Source organism: Leiobunum rupestre, chromosome 7 (assembly GCF_980474605.1).
Source record: "Leiobunum rupestre chromosome 7, qqLeiRupe1.1.hap1, whole genome shotgun sequence".
NCBI lineage: Eukaryota > Metazoa > Arthropoda > Arachnida > Opiliones > Sclerosomatidae > Leiobunum > Leiobunum rupestre.
The window spans coordinates 23,684,078-23,702,640 of record NC_143390.1 but is presented as its reverse complement, the minus strand read 5'-3'; the positions used below and the strand labels follow the sequence as shown (position 1 = coordinate 23,702,640).

The following is an 18,563-nucleotide window of genomic DNA, read 5'->3' as shown; positions in this document are numbered from 1 at the left end:
AAGTGTTGTGAATAATTAGTTAAGAGAAATAAAACATCACTCTTTTAAACTTTTTATTTATTTTTGAGAGTATTCAAAACTTTTTCCTAATTTTTAAGTAGTAAAAGGGAATGTGATACATTTTTTAAGTTATAGCTTAAAATGATTTTTGTACACTTTTCAATTAGACATTTTTCTTTTCCACCTTAGTGAGAGGCTTAATTAAGCTCGAAAATAAACAGTGAAATAACTATTCAGGATATCTGTATAAAACTGTGGAATGTGATGGGAAATCTAGTGGTATCTTTTCACCAATATCTCTAGCTCCTAATATGGCAGCTCCTAAAGCTGATGACTTCATCAATCTCAGTAATGAAAATTTAGGAAGACAGGAATCTAATCCAGCGTGGAAACCTAGAAAAGTAAATATTATATAAATTCTTGTATTTTCTGACACTAATTCTAATTTTTACCATCTTTCAGTAATGGCCAACTTTTAAAGACTGAGCCAACACAAATTATTGAAAGACCATTTGCTGTATCTATTAAGGACTTGAGATAAAAAAAAAAATGTAAGTTATGTATTTCATTTTCAACTAGTTTTGGAGTCTCACTTTATTAGCATAAGGAATTAGGGCTTTGACATATTTGCCTAAAGCTTCACCAGCTTCGTAAAAAAATAGTTTAATTAAAGGGTCATTCGTTTCTTCCACAACTAGAGAAAAAATTATTTAATGTCAGGATTTTGGGATTATTAATGCTCATTCTGGTTTTATTTTGTACATACCAGTAGCGAGTTTTTCGCATAACCTTGCGAATTCTGTTTTATTGAAGTTAGTGTAACAGTGCTCTAGCAAACCAAATTTGTCCTTCAACTGACAAAAGGGAAACTGGTTTAACTAGGTTTGGCATTCGCCCAATTTGAAATTAAGGTATAAGGGTTGAGCCCGTCATAATGATTTATTTGATTAGTTCATTACTTTGAAATGTTCTAATATGGATTGTTTAACACAATCTATTGAATATGGAGCAACTTGAAAGTTATCTTCTGTATCAAAAACGGCTTTGCAAGCTCTTAATGAAATCCATATGGCTAAAAAATTTATTCAAATTAATGAAATGACAAATTTATAGAAATTGATAAGACTGGCAAATTATTTTTGGGTGGGTCTAAAAAATCGAATAGTGAGGAAACTTCATTTCCAAGTCTTATAAGGGCCAAGCAAGCCTTTGACTTAACTGTCAGGTAGTACTAGAAATTACTTTCTAACAACACTATCCAGGTGTGTTTATAATAATGAAGGACGTCTGTCACTAAATAATTTACCAGTCTCTAACTATACCAACCAGAGGCTTCATCTCCCAATAAATGTCCCCAGCCTCCAGACCTTCTTGTACTACCATCTGGATTAATTAGTAAAGAATTTGACCCAGTTCCAGCTATTAAAACTAGACCACCTGAAATATGGGGTCATTTAATTTCCAATAATTATTTATCGAACATTTGTATAATCCCTACCATTTGGGTCTGCTGTTATTACGGAACCTACAGTATCACTAGCTACGGTGCAGGCTTCAGAATCTTGGGGGTAGCTTTTAAAATATTCCTCCTTAAAGTGACGATTTCCCTCCTCTTGTTCACATCCACTCAGGCAAAAACCCTTATCAGAGTACCAATTGTTAAGATACTTTTTCTTTACTTTCTACTGCTTCTTTTTTGTTATTCCATTACCAAACTTTGTAATTGAAAATCATGCGGGAGGGAAGCTTCAACCTTGGCCTTTTCTATCATTTCGTGTAGTCGTTTTTGGCATTCTCCCAATCCTAATAGCTGCAAAATATTATCAGTAATTTTATTACTATATTTACAGCGGTGTACAACTTACCCCTTATAAAGAGGGTAAGTTAGGAATTTTTACAGTTGATAAGGTTTTAAATTACCAAGTAATTGGCACTAGGACCCTCTATCCAACATAATATCTCTCCCAATTGATTAACAAATACCAATTTGGAGCAAGAAGCACCTCTGAAAATGAAAGTAATTTTTACACTTAAAAATAGGCAAACATTTAATGTAAAAAAATTGTAAATTAATACACAATAGAGTATAAATTTTATCATATCATCAAAAAATATGGGAGTATATATTATCAAATATAAATTAAAAAATCAATGTACAATAGTGTTTAACTTATTTTTCAATCTTTTTATTTGCTTTTATCACTATATTCATTATGTATTCCAATATAGCAGAATATTAATATTTTAATTATATCATAATATATAATATACTATTATAGTATAAAGCAACAAAATATAGTACCATATGATATTAATGATATTTTAAACCATTTGATACAGTATTTTTCTTTAAATACTATACAATTTATTTATTTGTTTCACTAATAGGAACTTGGCCTACCAAGCCGAAATGGCTTTTGTCCAGGCACTTACAGAAAAGAATCACTCGCATGAATAATTTTATAAATAATTGTAACCTTACCCTTCAATCCCTCCAAAAACTTTCATAGTATTGTTTTCTATTCCTATTACAAATAAAAAAGTTAGAAGTTATAGGTATTGCATAAGAATACTCCACATAGTATGTGGATTAAGCGTTCCCACGTACTATGCGAATTTATGGTCATATTTTAGAGTATTATTTAAACCTTTAAACTTGAATTGAATAGTTTATTTAAAAATCATAATAATTTAACACGAATTGCGTGACAATATAAATAAACAAGCTGCTTTGATGTTTACCGGCAAGCTACTCTCGCCGAGTACGAAGCCACCTCGCTTTGCTTTGAAGCCTCGAGTGGCGGCAGGCTTCTGTCGTGTGCTGCGGGGGCCGTGGCTGCGGGGAGGGGTTAAGAGAAGAATTTTTTACGACGCAAGTAAAGGGGGAAGGAAGTTTCGCGTCTTTTATAAATTACGCCATCTCTTAGCACCGGCTACGTCATTTTATGTTTTTTTTTCGTATGAACGAATGGGATTTGTATCGTGTGGATTTTATTGAACTAGTAGGCTACTTGGATGCAAAATGTTAGTGTCCAAGTTGTGTTTATATTTACATTGCCGTACATTTTCTCGTAAAGTGTCAATGCGACCAATAAAAATTCATTACCCAAATGAAAATCCGGAGGATGTAGAAAGAGAACTAAAGGTTGAAAAACTTTCAATGAACCATAGGAATGTCAATTTGGAGTTGGACCCTAAACAAAAAGACTTCAAATCAAAGTCTATTGAAAATATTTTGAAAATGCCTCAGAATGTACTTGACAATAATAACATAATCATTTTGGAAGGAAAGAGGCTCATTGTTGATGCGTTACTTAATGGTTTAAAAATATACAACTTGTTTTATACTAATTTTCAACATATACAGCACCCTGCCATATCTTATCTATCTGCGGAACAAAAAATACTAATTCCTCAAACTGAGCTTAAAAAATGGTCAACATTGAGTACGTGCCCTGGAATATTGGGAATTTTTGAGAAACCTACATTACCTCAAATAAACGAAGATCCGCAATATCCAGTGTCTGTTATTTGCGATAACATAAGGGATCCCGGAAATGTTGGAAGTCTCTTGAGATGCGCTTCCGCTGCAGGCTGTAAAAATATATTCCTAACAAAAGGTTGCGTTGATGTTTGGGACAGGAAAGTTTTAAGGTCTGCAGCAGGCACTCATTTTAATCTAAATATACATAGTAAACTGACGTGGCTAGAAGTAGAGCAAGCCACGAATGAAATAAGCAAAATGTACCTGGCGGATATTTTTGAAAGTGAAGATGGCAAAGAGAATGCCCTAAATCCTTCTGAAATGTACGCCTACACTAATGTTAAATTTGCAAAACAAAAAATGGCTATAATAATTGGGGGAGAGACCCATGGTTTAAGTCTTAGTGCCCGACACTTGGTTAAAAACAAAAAAGGAAGTGGCTTAGTTATACCAATGAAAAACAATGTTCATAGTTTAAATTCTGCCATGGCATTGGGAATTTTGCTGTTTGAAATTAGAAGACAGTTTGATACATGTTAAAAAAAATGATTTTCATTTAAGGAGTAACTATTTTATTATATAAACTTTGATCTTTCTCTGGGTTACAATTACAATAAGGATGAGATCAAACCTTAAATATATCGAAATTGTATACCCTAATTGTTTTTGGAATAAAAATTATTTGAGGAACTTTAAAGGTTTAAATATATTGTCTTCTTTAAAATGGAAGTAGTCATAGGTAGTGAAGTATATATTAATAATTATGTATAATTCTCAAAGAAAAATTATATACATTTATAAAATAATAAAAATTCCCTCGTCGTAACAAATAATTTTGGAATGGCATAAAATGCAAAATTTGGCATCTTTTTCATCCAATAACATCTCAGAATGGTTACAACCCACAGTAGAGCACAGAGTTAAAAGTTTTAAGAAAATTGTTAAAAATTGAATTTCATGGCGGTTCTTTTTGTTTATAGATCTATTGGATGATTTAATATAGCCAATTCTTTTATGATGTTCTTTTTGTTTTCAGGATCGATAAGAGGTCTTCTAGGCCAAATTGAATTGTTCAGAAGAATAGTTTCCTTTGACTTCAAGCTTTTTAATTGGTCAACTATGGGATTTATATTTGTCTCCAGCCATTCCCTTGTTGTATAAGTATTAAAAACTTCTGGTAAAGCGTTTTCCATTAATGTATAGAGTAAAGTAGTATTAGTAATTAGTTCTTGGAGATTTCTCAATCCAATTTCCACGTGAGCCGGACTTCCAAATTTCATTCTAACTTGGTAGTCAGTCAGCCATCCTATTACGTGATTATTGTTAAGTATTTTATCCAAATTTAACTGCACCCTGACCAACCGCTGTACACCCAAAAAGATTTTAGCTCCTGCAAAATTGCAACGAACTTCTTGATTTAGGATGTCCCAAGGTATGTTAAATGCATCGTTGCATTTCAAAATATGTTTAGCTTTGTTTATGGTAGCGTTGTTCATCACCCCCTCTTTTAAATAAAGGAGGTTCAAAGCCAAAGATGGAATAGAAGCTGGTAAAATTTCGCATAAAACGGCGAAATGGTCATAGCGTTGCCAACCTGTTAGAGCAATTCCTCTAAAATTTATTTTGTCACTATTATCAGATATAACATTCATCCAAGATAAGTGATTTTCCAAATGATACTCTATATTTGGAAGACTTGTTGTGGGTTTCGTGGCTCCCTTGAATGCGCTAGCGGCCCAGATATTGGTGAACAATGATGCGTACTTTTCCCAAATGTCATTTGTTATCTTCTCATTCACATCTGGAGTGTATTTCCAAACCATAAGCTCTACGTATTTTTGTATTCCAGTGATTTCCAAATTTTCTTGCGGTATGCTTCTAAACATATCATCCCACATGATCGGTTGAATAGCGTATTTTTCTTTAATATATTTGGCCACTTCTAAGACATGGTGGATAAAAAGGGTATCCAAGTCCATTTTATCCTGTTGCATTTTTTCTTGGCATTTGTCACACCGTCCCAGATAATACACTTCGTCAGCTCCTATATGAATGAATTTTACTTTAGGGTGCAGCTCCACAACTTGATCTATCATAATTCTCAACAGTCTAATAGATTCATTTCGAGAAGGGCAAATGACTTGAGGGTACTCTGGCACCTCCCTCAGATTCATAAACTGAGGTTGTTTTAGCATAAATTCTAAATGGCCAAATGTTTGAATCAATGGAATAACTTCCAAGTTGTTTGTTTTAGCTTGTTCCAATATAGCTTTAATATTTTCTTTACTATAAGCATTGTATGCTTTGAAGTTATCAATTTCGCCGTGGAATGGGAACATGTCTTCATATTCAATTAACAATCCGGTGGCACCTAGGCGACGAATTAATGAAAAGAACTTTGTATAATATCCCACGGATGGTGGAGCTCCTTTTAAATCTAGATGTACTATGCGATGTTTTAAATCAGGGTGATTTTTGACACTGTAGTCAATCTGTTTTTGTTCATCTGAGCTTTGCCTTTTCAGAGAATTTTCTATAATTTTTGCGTGTAATTCAGCTTCCCTTAGCTTCTGTTTGAGCAAATGTTGAGATGGCTGGGTTATGGTTATTAGTTCATTGACGTTTTTCATAGGATTTAGATTGTAAGGGTTCTTCTGATTCTCTATAGGTGAGGTGGTTGATAATGATGTCGGTTTTTTATTGCCAATTTGTATAGATACTTCATTGGTTTGTTCCAAAGTACTCAGTTTATTTTCCTTCGCTTCCGTTTTTAAAACTTTGTACAATGCAAAAAATGCTAAACCTGAACATAAGGTTAATAATACGTAAAATCTGAATTTGGGCATCATCATTTATTAAGTTCAATAAGACATTACGGTTACTTATACTTATAAGGGAAAGGTATTACTAGTTTTAGGACTCATGTATATATAAAAAAATTACAATTTTTTTTAAACAGTCGCTGTGCATTACTATTCTTGTATTCTTTGAAGTTTGATGCCACTACGTTATGTAGGATAATTAACCTGTTCGTTGGTATATACTCTATTAGTTTATTACTCGCGTATTCCTTCCACTGTTTCACTACTACCGTGCTGTTGCAAGTACTTCTAACTAGTGTGGCCATGGACGAATTACAGTAATTCGTCCATGGTGTGGCCAAGTATAATATAAACAAGCTCGCCAAGAAGGCGATAATATTATTTCATTGCCCGGCTATCAATCGAACCGTTATATATAAAGTATAGTGCTCGGAATTGTTTATTCATTATCCACAAATTTTCCGATTTATTTAAAAAACGTTGGTAAAAAAAATATCATTTTAACTTATTTAATTATGTTTTTTACGCAACCAAGCATTTATTTGAATAAAAGTGGAATTTATTTAAATAATTGTTTGTTTTAATTAAATAATAGGCTTATTCACTTTCGATTATTTAAACAGTTTACAATTTTTATTCAACTATTGGTTATTTAAATAAATATTATTTAAATATCGCCGAGCTTATTTAATTCATGGATAAAAATTAATCGAAATCCGAGCACCAATCAAGTAGAGATCGGCATTCTAATATACAAAAGATAGCGACTGCGCTCGCGAGCCCCAGCCTATTATTATTATTATTATTGAGTGGGGTGGCAAGCCAAACACTTCGACCTAAGGTCCATTGTGCATCCCCAAACTGGGTGACTTAAATAAGTCCTATTGCCGACATAAAGCTTAAAATATGCCCGGCCGTGATATTAGAGACGTCATACGTCTCCAACCGATGCATACCCAAATGCTCAAACCTCTGGGCTGCATAGTAATCGCAGCTACAGAGTACGTGTGAGGCAGTTTCCTCCTCAGCTAGACAAGATCTGCAAATCGGGTCATCACTGACCCCAATAAGCGTTAAATGTCTGTTAAGATGGCAGTGGCCTGTAAGTAGGCCAGTAACAATCCTAATACTGGACCTAGAGAGCGAGAGTAATTCTCAAGCTCTCTCCCTAGATGGGCCAAGAGTGAACTCTTTGGCCTGCCTTTGACCCTCAATTTCAGACCATTGTCTGATTTGACGATCCGACATAAACTTGGAGATTAAGCCGCGTACAAGTCCTCGGGAGATGGGGAGAGCAGGTTCTGGACCAATGAACCCAGCCCTCGCACCTTCCTTGGCCAAGGCGTCGGCCCTTTCGTTCCCAAGATGCCCCTTATGCCCAGGTACCCAACAAAGTTGAACTTTATTGTGCAACCCAAGAGTGCAGAGGAGATCTAAGCAGCTAAAAACCAGTTTAGAAATAATACTATACTGGCTGAGAGCTCTAAGAGCAGCCTGGCTATCTGAATAAATCTGGATAACCTTCCCATGATACCCCTGATGTAAACAGTGAGCAACACAGGAGCAAATGGCAAAAATTTCAGCCTGGAATTAACTAGTGTGTATCCCTAGGCTTTCATAAAAGCCGAAATTATTAGTAAGGCAATACATCCCCGCACCAGTGCCATAGTGTGTCTTAGACCCATCAGTGAACCAGACGATCTCTCCTCTGGTACCGAGGGTCAAGTGACTCCACTCCGCACGGCTAGGGAAGTTGACCTCAACAGGTTTACTAAAGTGGAGTTTAGTAACCATCAGATCATTGTTAAAATCGGCATCTGATTGGACATATCTCGGAAGAGCTTGGTGTGGCTATGCTCCCAATTATTAGCCTTCCACCAGCCATTTTGGTTAAGCCTATAGGCACCTAAAAGGGCAGCTTCCTCAATAAAAAGGTGGAGAGGAAGCATATTCAGGAGTATTTCCAGAGAAGCGCTTGGGGCTGTTCTCATGGCTCCTGTAATGCCGACACAAGCCAGCCTTTGCAGAGTGCGCAGATCAAACTGCACAGTCTTTAAAGTAACCCTTGGCCACCAGACCACAGCTGCATAAGACAGGATATGTCTGATGATCATGGTGTACAGCCAGTACACAGCCCTGGGGCTTAAGCCCCAGGTCTTGCTAACTGCACTTCTAGTTCTCCAAAATAACATTTTGCCCCTCTTGACTATGTAGTCAAGGTGTGGTTTCCATGTTAGTTTGCTATCCAGGATGACCCCGAGGTACTTCACCTCGGTGCTCTCCACTAGGTCCTTTCCAAATAAGGAAATACCCTCAAACATACCTTTTATCCTTCTACGAGTAAAAGGAACCAAGACAGTTTTATTAGGATTAACCATGAGGTTGACCTCCCTGCACCAGCTCTCAACTGATGCTAGGGCCCTCCTCATTACGTCCTTCACTGTTGCCGGGAATTTCCCAGTAATGATGATAGCAATATCATCGGCGTAACCGAAACAGCGGCATCCTCCCCTGTTCAACCTCCGAACGAGTTCATCCACCACCAGGCACCACAGAAGGGGAGAAAGAACGCCGCCCTGTGGGCAACCACGACTGGTGGAGACCATAAGGGAGTCACCCAGCAAGGAGGATACCACTTTTCGGTCAGTTAACATAGATTTGATCCAAAGGCACAATGTGTCATTGATACCAAACCTTTTCGCAGCCTTAAGTATGACTGCGCTGGAGACCTTATCAAAGGCTCCCTCAATATCAAGAAAAACTGCTAACGCAATTTCCTTGTGCTCAATTGCTTTTTCCAGGCAGCTGCTGATACCATGCAGGGCGGTCTCAGTAGACCTGCCCTTCTGGTAAGCATGCTGCGCAGCCGACAGAGGAGAGTTGCAAAGAACCTCCTCCCTAATGTAGTTGTCCACCATTTTCTCCAGAATTTTTAGGAGAAAAGAGGTAAGACTAATTGGCCTAAATGCCTTAGCTTCCAGGTAATCAGATTTACCAGGCTTAGGTATGAAGATCGCTTGAGAAAGCTTCCAGGTGCTAGGTAAATGCCCTAGAGCAATACAAGCCCTGTAGATTCTCAGCAGCATAGGGCATAGAATATCAATGCCCTCCTGTAAGAGGATAGGAAAAATCCCATCCGGTCCCGGGGACTTATATGGGCTGTAAAGTCATTTAAACCCTATAAGTCTGGAATGCGTGGCGACCTTATTCGCCACTGCCCAATCTTCCCTTTTGGTTCGATTGATCCTCAAAGGGCGATTGTCAGTGTTACCATTGCTAGTGAGCTTAGAGTCCGGAAAGTGTACATCTAACATATGTGTCAGAGTGTCTTTACCGGACGTGGAAAAACTACCATCTTTCAACTTAATGGTGTCAAGATGCTTAGTATTATCGTGTGCCAAAATTTTCATTAATTTGGCCGTACTGGGAACATCCGCTATGTTCTCACAGAAGTCTCTCCATGAAGCCTTCTTGGCATCGCGGATAGACTTGTGGTAGGTGGTCAGAGTGCGTTTATAGGCATCCCAATCACCCCCCTTCTTTGCCCTATTAAAGAGCCTACGAGTTTCCTTGCGCAGCCTGCCAATCTCGTTGTTCCACCAAGGCACTAGCCTTGGCCGGTTGGCAGGCTTTGCCGGACAGTTGCGGTGATAGGAGTCGATAATGGACTGTTGAACGCGTTCAACAGCCAAATCAAAATCCAACACCGATGACAGCCGTGGAAGAAATTTAAGTCTTCCCTGTAACTGGACCAATCTGTGCCCCTAGGGTTACGAATAGTGGTACAAGCCCATACAGGTTTGACCAGAATATTGAAGCAAATGTGTCTGTGATCCGACAAAGACGGTTCGTTAGACACATGCCAGTTCTTGATTTTATCCGCGACATTTACTGTACACAGTGTGAGATCAATGACCTCACTTCTGTTAGAAGTAACAAAAGTTGGTACATTGTTCTTATGCAAAATGTGAAGTCTGGTACTAACCAGATATTCCATTAAGTCGTTACCACGCTGGTTGCAGTCTGAGCTGCCCCAGATTTCGTGGTGCGCATTAGCATCGCAACCGATGACTAGCCTCCTCCCCGAACCCTCACAGTAGCTGACCAATCTGGTCACCCCCTGCGAGGGAGGGGGGAGAGCATCGTCGTATGGTAGGTATGCCGATGCCATAGTAACCTCCCCACCTTCCGTTATGAGCTTTACCGTGGCAATATCCCTGGAGGTGTGCACTGAGAGCGGAAGGGCATGAATGCCCTTGCGTGTCAGTGCACAAGCCCTGGGTGTAGCAGAGTTATAATCATAGAATATATTACCTGCATTTTGGAGACCAAGTATCTTTCCATTGGCAGTCCATGGCTCCTGTATGAGAGCGACGTCGAAGCTCTCCTTTGCGAACCTCCTACAGAGAACTGCAGTGGCTGCCTTGCAGTGGTGCAAATTAATTTGCAGCACCTTTACACTCATCTTGGTTTAAGGTGAGCTCGGTTGCAGGCCTTGGATGTCTATTCAGACACAGTGGTGGTTGTGTTTGTGGAAACCCCAACACACCCACCGGTCTGACTTACATCCCTAGCCTGCCCCCCTGTTGCACCCTCCAGTGGTACAACCTCTTTGATCTCGTCGGTGTCCGACAAAGCAAAGGCCTTTAGCTCCTCCACGAGATTATCTTCCATTGGAATGTCCTCTCCGGAGTCCCCGCCAGCCAGAGCCTAATCTTCCTTGAGATCTCCAAGGCAGAGGGTTCGACTGAACCACCCTCCTTTACAGGATCCACCGGAGCTGTCGGGTCAGGTTCATGAAGTATCTTAAAGATACCACTGTCCAGACCCGTTAAGGCTCGGTGTCCTGTCTCCTTGATAGCCTTAACCGACTCTCCATCCACCTGGAAGATCCAGCGGATGGCAGTCGGCTCATCGGCTTTATTTACGACCTCCCAACATTGCGTATTTAGCGCGTTGTTGTAGGTCCTGAGTCTACGAAGGAGGACATTGCCATCCTTGGTGTAGACGTCCTTGGTGCGGAAGGCTACCTTGAAAGGTTTCGGTAGGTCGACGGCCTTCATTACTGAAAGCCGTGACCCCCCGGAGACCAATTCCTTCTGGTCAAATCCTCCCACCAACCAATCCGCTGTAAACGCATCCTTACAGAGGTAGTGAATGGCGCCCCCAACCAGCTGAAAGTTCCCAAAACGAGGTAGAGGGTCTCCCGAAGGTGACCCATCTATCCGCTTCAGGACCTCACGCTGGATGGTGCCCATTTCCTCTGCGGAGATGGTCTTCACCGGATAGCCTTCTTTAACGATGGCCATCTTTGTGGAGCTTAAGGTTTCGCTATAGGTTTGGTCGTGAGACTTCACCTTTTTGGAAACCTGAGACTGGGAATCGGGGGAGTCATTTTCCCTGGAACGTTTTAAAAGTGATGGCGGGGGGTCGTCCTTACCAAGGACCTCCTCCTGCATCAATCTTTCCCTGCGGCGTCGATTCCGCTTTTGAGTTTTACTGAGGGGTTTATCCCCCTTGAACCCTTGCTTCACCGACTGGGTCTTGCCAGAGGCAGACCCTTGAAGGCTAGGCCGGGTTCTTGTAGGGGAAAGTCCCCCCTCCAGGTTAGAAACAGGGGGGGGGGTAACATCCGAAGATGAACCCGCCCCTTGCTCAGGGTCGGGTTCTTTCGAACCCTCCCCTTGCTTTGGGTTGGGTCCTTTCGAACCCTCCCCTTGCTTTGGGTTGGGTCCTTTCGAACCCTCCCCTTGCTTTGGGTTGGGTCCTTTCGAACCCTCCCCTTGCTTAAGGCCGGGTTCTTTCGAACCCTTGCCCGGTTTTTGGTTTTTTTGTTTGTTATTTTGTGTTTCCATTTTGGTCCCACGAGAAAAGAGGAAAGTAAAAAGTCACCGCCCTTAATCCTCTGTCCGGGCGGAAGGCTAAAATACAACGGGGTGTCGCCTGGTGCCCCGAGGGGATCGTTCACGATACCGTATTAACGCTTACCCCGGTACCACTCAGCCCTCAGCACGATACCTCACACCTTAGCTTAAGGAAGAAGCAGAGCCTTAGTTGGCCAGCATGAAGGGTTACCCCTCCACCTGTTACTCCCTTCCACCACGAAGAGGTACAAGGTTGCAGTTTATGGAAGGGGAGCCCCAGCCTAACCTAGGGCATTGGCGATCTTTGAAGCCCAGAGCCCCCGACCTATGATATCAAGTTTAACAGTGTTAAATTGGTTTCTTTAAAATTTAATTTAACAACACTCTATAGTACAAACGTTTTTATTGTAGTAATATTTAAGTTAAGTAATAAACATGACAGCGATTTCGGCGGTGTTAGCGGAGAATTTTTGAAACTTTCGTAACATAGTCTTCTACAAGGCCAACCCGCCGCGACGGCGCCAAGTGAAACGATGGCGCCAAGCGGAACGATGGCGCCAAGCGGAACGATGGCGCCAAGCGGAACGATGGCGCCAAGCGGAACGATGGCGCCAAGCGGAACGATGGCGCCAAGCGGAACGATAAACGAAGAGCGGAGTGGGCAGGCTTACCTCTAAGTTGTTGCGTTAAACTCCGACCCTCGAAAAATGCCTTTGCGGCTAGTACGAGGTGACCTGCTCCCTCCCACTACCTACCCTTGATCGGTCGGCCAAGACTCTGACGTTACCCCCGGAGCGCCCTTCACAGCCTCAACCGCAAACTCCACTGAACTCGCGCCTTTACGAACACGGCGAGGTAATCCTATCCAACACCCCTATCCAAGACGACCCGATTCAGGGGGAAACTATAATTTCGTTTCCCCCACTTAATTGGGGCAATGAAACAAAAACCTCCATACTCGAGACTCGAGAGAAAATTATCCTATAATTCAGATTTCCTCCTAAACTGATAGAGAGATCCTCCTACGCTATACCATAAGTATATAGTACTCAGTGCCCCCGCCAGCAGTAGGCACAAGTAGGCACAAGTAGGCACGTGCCTATGTTCAAAAATTTTAGGCCTATTTTACGGGCCTCTAAAAGTTTTAAAAAATTGCCTCTGGGGCCTCCAAATGTGATTTTTAAATTTTATTTATTTTTAAAAATTGGTCATCTAGTCCCCTAAAAAAAGAACTCCCATTCAATTCCAATTTCCAAGAGTCCTAAATGGCCCTAACAAAACGTTCCCTTTTGAACCACCTATACTCGAAATCAATATTACTTGAGTACACAAACAAAGGCAGCGAACTCTGTGGGGGAAGTCCGTCGTGCAAGGAAAGCAGCAAAAAAAACTACCTGTTCGCCTCAGTGATAACTTAGTTCCAACCAAATCAATAAACATAAGCTTAGTTTCTAGGAATTCTACAAAAGGGGGCATAAAGTGAGAAACTGGATTTCTTTAATACGACTTAAACCGTTGCAACGCTTAAACGAAGGGAAATCCCAGCGGAGCTGAAGTCGAAGCGTAAAGCATCGTACCAGTCACTACTTTGAATAGGGTTTTTTCTTTTTTACTCCTTGTCCCTTTTGCGAAATCACGTGATATCAGTGACCACTGATCGTAGAGAAAGGACCTAGACCTTCGGTGGTCGGACTTGTCCCAGATAACGCGCGTTTCTTCATTTCGTTTTCTGCTCCTGAACAAACAGGTAGTTCTCAATTTCGATTCTCTCCCAGTCAAATTTTTTCTAAGTCTCTTCCGAGACTAACTTTGCCAATACAGCCTTTTTAAAGGCTATTTAGCTATTCTAGCTAAATTATTCAAAAAGCCTTTTTCAAGGCTAATTAGCTATTCTAGCTAAATTATTCAAAAAGCCTTTTTCAAGGCTAATTAGCTATTCTAGAAAAAATATTCAAACCGCTTTTTTCAGGGCTTTGATATAGCTGGTATTATTAAAAAGTCTGTTTGAAGACTACATAGCTTTAACTAAGCTTTATTTTCTTAAACCTTTTTAAGGTTATTTCGCTATTAGTATATAATAGTAGCATTTTCAAATATGAGTACCAGAAAATTTTTATCTGGGTCCCAAAAATGAGAAAAATGGAAAAGGGAAGATAGTTTCGTTAGTAATCAGAAAGGTGCAATGGCACGTTTTTTGAAATCGTCGGCGCAAAGCCATAACTATAGTTCTGAGAAAAACCTAGTCAAAGAATTGGGAAAGGGTTTAGAATCCTTGGAGACTGATAACAGTCACTGTTTTAGTAATACTGCTGAAGTTCTTCCAAACGTCAGTACTGATATGGAAATGGAACTGACTCATGAAGGAGAAATTGCAGAAGTAATTGCAAACCCCAACTCTAACCATGCACAAAATACATCAAACAACGTGTCCAATTCAAAATAAATGGGCTTACACGCGTTGAATAACTTGGATATTAGTCTAGATAAAGATTGCCTTCCAGTTCAGCCTAAACTAAATCCTTTTCCTAAAAGATTAATTGGCGGTAAAAATCGAGGTTTCAATTCTTCTTGGTATGACAAATATCAAATGATTGAATATTCAGTTGCAAAGGATGCAGTGTATTAATAACGGTGATCTGATGGCTGGCATATGCTTATTTTCAATATGTTTAGTATACGAGGTTTAATAAAGAAAATATAATAAAAGGTTTAATTCGGCTGAGTTACATCGTAATGACCGCGCGCTATCGTCGCCAAAAAGAGAAGTCCCCCGTCCTCGTGCAAAAAGGGGCTTTACAATATATGATGGGGGGAGTAGCACTCGTTTACCTAAATGAGAACGCTGGCGCCATCTATACAAAGTTTACTAATACAACGGTGCGGAAAATAGCTAACATTTCGGCCATTCCTGACTTAATTTTAATCCCCTGATTTAACAGTTAAAGTTAAGATTACAATTAAAATTTACTTTTAACATATGAACGACCTTTTTCTATCAAGTGCTTTTATCAATTGTTTGTCTTATAGTCTTCTAAATAAGTGGGTCTTCTATGTGTTCTCTTGCTTCTGCGAACGGTAGTCCCTAGTTCATCATCGTCTTCATTGGAAGGCTTTACTAGATCTGCTCTGGACTCATCCTCTACCTCCGGTTTACTCGGTCCTTCTTCAAGCTCGGAAGTCTCCTCTTCGGACACTTGATCGGTGTCCTCCGCGTTGTCGATGATAGGAAATCTCTTCAGTTTGTCTATCGGGGCCGTATTCCGGTAGAACTTGTTTGTTCTCTGGTTTTCCGGTAAGTCTTCGATCAAATAACGATCGTAGTTTAATTTTTTTGATACCACGTACGGTCCGCGGTACTTGGCTGCCGTTTTCAGGGGTTGTCCTGTGGCTTGAGGCTGTCTTTCCACTAATACAAGATCACCCGGTTCGAAAGTAATTGCTTTGGCTCTTTTGGCGTTGTATCGTTTCCTTTGAGCTTCTTGGTCTTTCCTGATGGAATCGATCGCTTCCTGCCGTCTTTTCGTTACTTGATCGTCATAGGTTTCGTCATCAGTCGTTTCGGTGAAGTTGGCGGTCGGATTCCTCGATTTAAAATTAAACAACAACGCGAACGGCGTGTGTTTAGTGGCACTGTGGTGGGTATTATTCAGGCCCCATTGTATCTGGTGGACATGGGCGTCCCAGTCTTTCTCGTCATCTCTTTCGCACATGCTGGCGATCGCTGGAGTTATTTGACAGTTAACTCTCTCAACTTTTCCGTTTCCCCGCGGGGTAGCTATGGCATTTACGACATGAATGCATTGTTCTTCGAAAGTCTTCCCGGTATACGACGTACCCTGGTCGGTAATGATTCTTTTTGGTGCTCCAAACAGTCCTATGAGGTCTTCCAAGAACCTTTGCGTTGGGTTCATTCCCGTATCTCTAACCGCCTTCATTACGGTGTATTTGGTGAATGCGTCAATAGCAACGATCAAATACGCATTACCCCTGGTGCTCTTTATGAACGGTCCCAAGTGGTCCATATGTATGATATGGTACGGAACGCCTATCTTGTCTATCGAGTGAAGCATGCCAGGCTTTTTACCGGCTGGTTTCTTATGGTAAAGACATTCTAAACATCCAGAGATGTATCTTCGAACGTATCGTCGGAGACGAGGAAACCAGTGATTCTCTAATATCTTGCTGCAAGTCTTGTCCACACCCACATCTCCAATATCGTCATGATTATTCTTCACCACCCGCCATCTCGCTTTGTCTGGAACCAGTCAGAGGAATGTCTTCTTGTCGTCTTTTCCAGTAATTTGCTTGAAGACTCTTCCGTTCTTGATGGCGTACTCCTCGCAGACTCTTTTATCGTCTTTCGACTTAGGGCCAGATTTCTGTAATTGGCTCTTGACAATTTGAATTTTCGGGTCGCTATGTTGTGCCGCCACCAACCAGTCTTCCGTGTATACGTCTGTGCGTAAGACCGTGATATCGTTGACGACCTCCATTACTTCTGGTTCGTCATTCGGTGCCCTACTCAACGCGTCAACATGCGCCATCCGAATTCCAGGTCGGTGCACTACGGTGAAGTCGAACTCCTGGAGCTTAAGCCACCAGCGTCCGATACGGGGAACGAGATGCTTCTTCGCTACAGTTGACCTGACAGAGCTACAGTCCGTGACCACCGTGGATTTCAATCCAATTAGATATGCTCTAAACTTTTCTAGTCCATAGACGACCGCTAGAGTTTCCAACTCGCTCAAGTGATACTTAGCTTCTTCCCTGGTCGTTTTACGGCTAGCGTAACATACGCGATGCATTTGATCGTCATTGCTCTTCTGCAACAACACGGCTGCGGGGCCGATCTGACAGGCGTCAGTAAGAACTTCTGTCTCGGCCGTATGATCGTACAGGCCTAGGATTGGTCTCTCGGTCAATCCTTTTTTTAGGGCTTCGAATGATCCATGTTGTTCTTTGGACCATGTCCATTTTTCTTCCTTCCGTAACAGCTTGGAGAGTGGAGCCGCTTCCTTGGCAAATCCCTTCACGAATTTTCTGAAATAGCTGGCGAGTCCTAAAAATCTTCTTACGTCATGTACGTTTTTCGGTGTCGAAAATTCCTGTACGCTGTCTATCTTCTGTTGCCCTGGCCGGATTCCTTCGCCGCTTATTTCGTATCCGAGATAGTCGATCTTGGTTTGTAAGAAGTGACACTTTGATAAATTCAAAGTCAATTTCACCCTGCGTAGAACTTTGAAAACCTCCTCCAAGTGCCTTATGCCATCGGTTACGTTTCCGGTTGGGATGAGGATATCGTCCATATAGGTCAGTGCGATAGCGTACCGAAGGGGACCCATTACGAGGTTCATTAATCGTTGGAATACTGCTGGTGCGTTGGCCAACCCGAACGGTAAGCGAAGGTACTCATAATGTCCGTCTGGCGTGACGAACCCCGTATATTCTCTAGAGCCTTCCGCCATTGGAATCTGGTAGTACCCTGATGAGAGATCGAGACTGCTGAAGTATTTATTACCCTTTAATCGTTCTAATTGATCATCAATTAGGGGCAACGGAGATGCATTTCTCTTGGTGCAACGGTTGAGGAATCTGTAGTCCGTACACACGGGTACCTCACCATTTTTCTTCTTTACAAGGAGAATTGGACTTGCGTACGGTGAGTTTGATTCCGTGATTATTCCAGCTCCCAACAGTTCTGCCATCTTTTCTCGTACCAGCTCTCTTTCTGAGTAGGAAAGCCTGTAAGGCCGGTAAGTTACCGGCTCTTTTGACGTTAGTTCGATGTCAAACGATACCAGATCCGTTCTACCAATTTCTAATAAATTCTTGGCAAAACAGTCTCTGTACTCATTGACGAGTTTCCATACTCGGTCTTTATCTTGGGGTGAGACGTTTGGTCCGACGTTTAGTTCGTTCTTTTCGAAGGGTCGTAACTTAGTTGCCTCGATACGCATTACTTTGTTTGTTTCGAGTTTTCCATCTGCCTTGCATTTCTCGGCTCTTGCCACCGTTTGTCCGCTACCGATGACCAATTCGTTCCCAGAGATGTTCAGTATTGGAATCGTGGTTTGTCCTTCGTGGACAGCGTATACCCCTCTAGGTAACAGGCACTCTTTTCCGGGCTGCATCCGTAGCTGACTTTCGATGTAGATCTCAGAGTCCTGATTTCCGGTTCCGTTCATCGCTACGTCGATAAATCCGACATAGTTCGGAGGTATGACTATTGCGTCCTTTGCCCATAGAGTGGCCGCTTGCTTTGGCAACTCTGGTATCGTCAAGTTTTTCAGGCCACCATCTTCCTGCTCCGTGCTATGGTTCTCTTCGAAAAGCCTAAGCGTATTTTGACGTTTAACGATCGTGACGTGTGGCTGCTCAGTGAACGGTTGACCG

General features: G+C 41.2%; 3 protein-coding genes across 5 annotated transcripts; 1 reads left to right on the top strand and 2 right to left on the bottom strand.

Annotated features, from left to right (window-relative positions):
- Positions 1-74: 74 nt before the first annotated feature.
- Positions 75-2,813, bottom strand: Nagk (N-acetylglucosamine kinase). Of its 3 annotated transcripts, none has more exons than XM_090181172.1 (11): positions 2,609-2,813; positions 2,483-2,525; positions 1,921-2,005; positions 1,712-1,810; positions 1,499-1,640; positions 1,327-1,437; positions 960-1,072; positions 767-854; positions 594-694; positions 453-531; positions 75-393 (listed from the first exon to the last, which is right to left on the bottom strand). In XM_090181172.1, the coding sequence occupies exons 1-11, from the start codon at positions 2,625-2,627 to the stop codon at positions 230-232; spliced, it is 1,044 nt and encodes a 347-aa protein (XP_090037298.1). In that variant the 5' UTR covers positions 2,628-2,813; the 3' UTR covers positions 75-229. The 3 variants fall into 3 exon arrangements, with proteins under 3 accessions (XP_090037298.1, XP_090037299.1, XP_090037300.1); XM_090181173.1 differs by having other exon boundaries at positions 2,649-2,813; XM_090181174.1 differs by having other exon boundaries at positions 2,743-2,804.
- A 211-nt stretch (positions 2,814-3,024) lies between these two features.
- LOC149935239 (rRNA methyltransferase 3, mitochondrial) lies at positions 3,025-4,200 on the top strand. Its single transcript, XM_090153199.1, has one exon. It carries the CDS (start codon positions 3,083-3,085, stop codon positions 4,022-4,024), a length of 942 nt encoding a protein of 313 aa, XP_090009325.1. The 5' UTR covers positions 3,025-3,082; the 3' UTR covers positions 4,025-4,200.
- On the bottom strand, positions 4,144-6,602 carry LOC149935238 (hexosaminidase D-like). The gene has a single exon (XM_090153198.1). It carries the CDS (start codon positions 6,334-6,336, stop codon positions 4,459-4,461), a length of 1,878 nt encoding a protein of 625 aa, XP_090009324.1. The 5' UTR covers positions 6,337-6,602; the 3' UTR covers positions 4,144-4,458.
- Positions 6,603-18,563: the final 11,961 nt, after the last annotated feature.

Bases quoted from the DNA above. Each gene is read 5' to 3' on its own strand.
- Nagk (XM_090181172.1), bottom strand. The intron at 1,073-1,326 runs GTTGGTATAGTT...TAAATTTTTTAG, and splicing joins ATTGGGAGATGAAGCCTCTG to CCATATGGATTTCATTAAGA. The intron at 855-959 runs GTAATGAACTAA...CCCTTTTGTCAG, and splicing joins CCATATTAGAACATTTCAAA to TTGAAGGACAAATTTGGTTT.
- LOC149935239 (XM_090153199.1), top strand. From the start codon at position 3,083: ATGCGACCAATAAAAATTCATTACCCAAATGAAAATCCGGAGGATGTA.
- LOC149935238 (XM_090153198.1), bottom strand. From the start codon at position 6,336: ATGATGATGCCCAAATTCAGATTTTACGTATTATTAACCTTATGTTCA.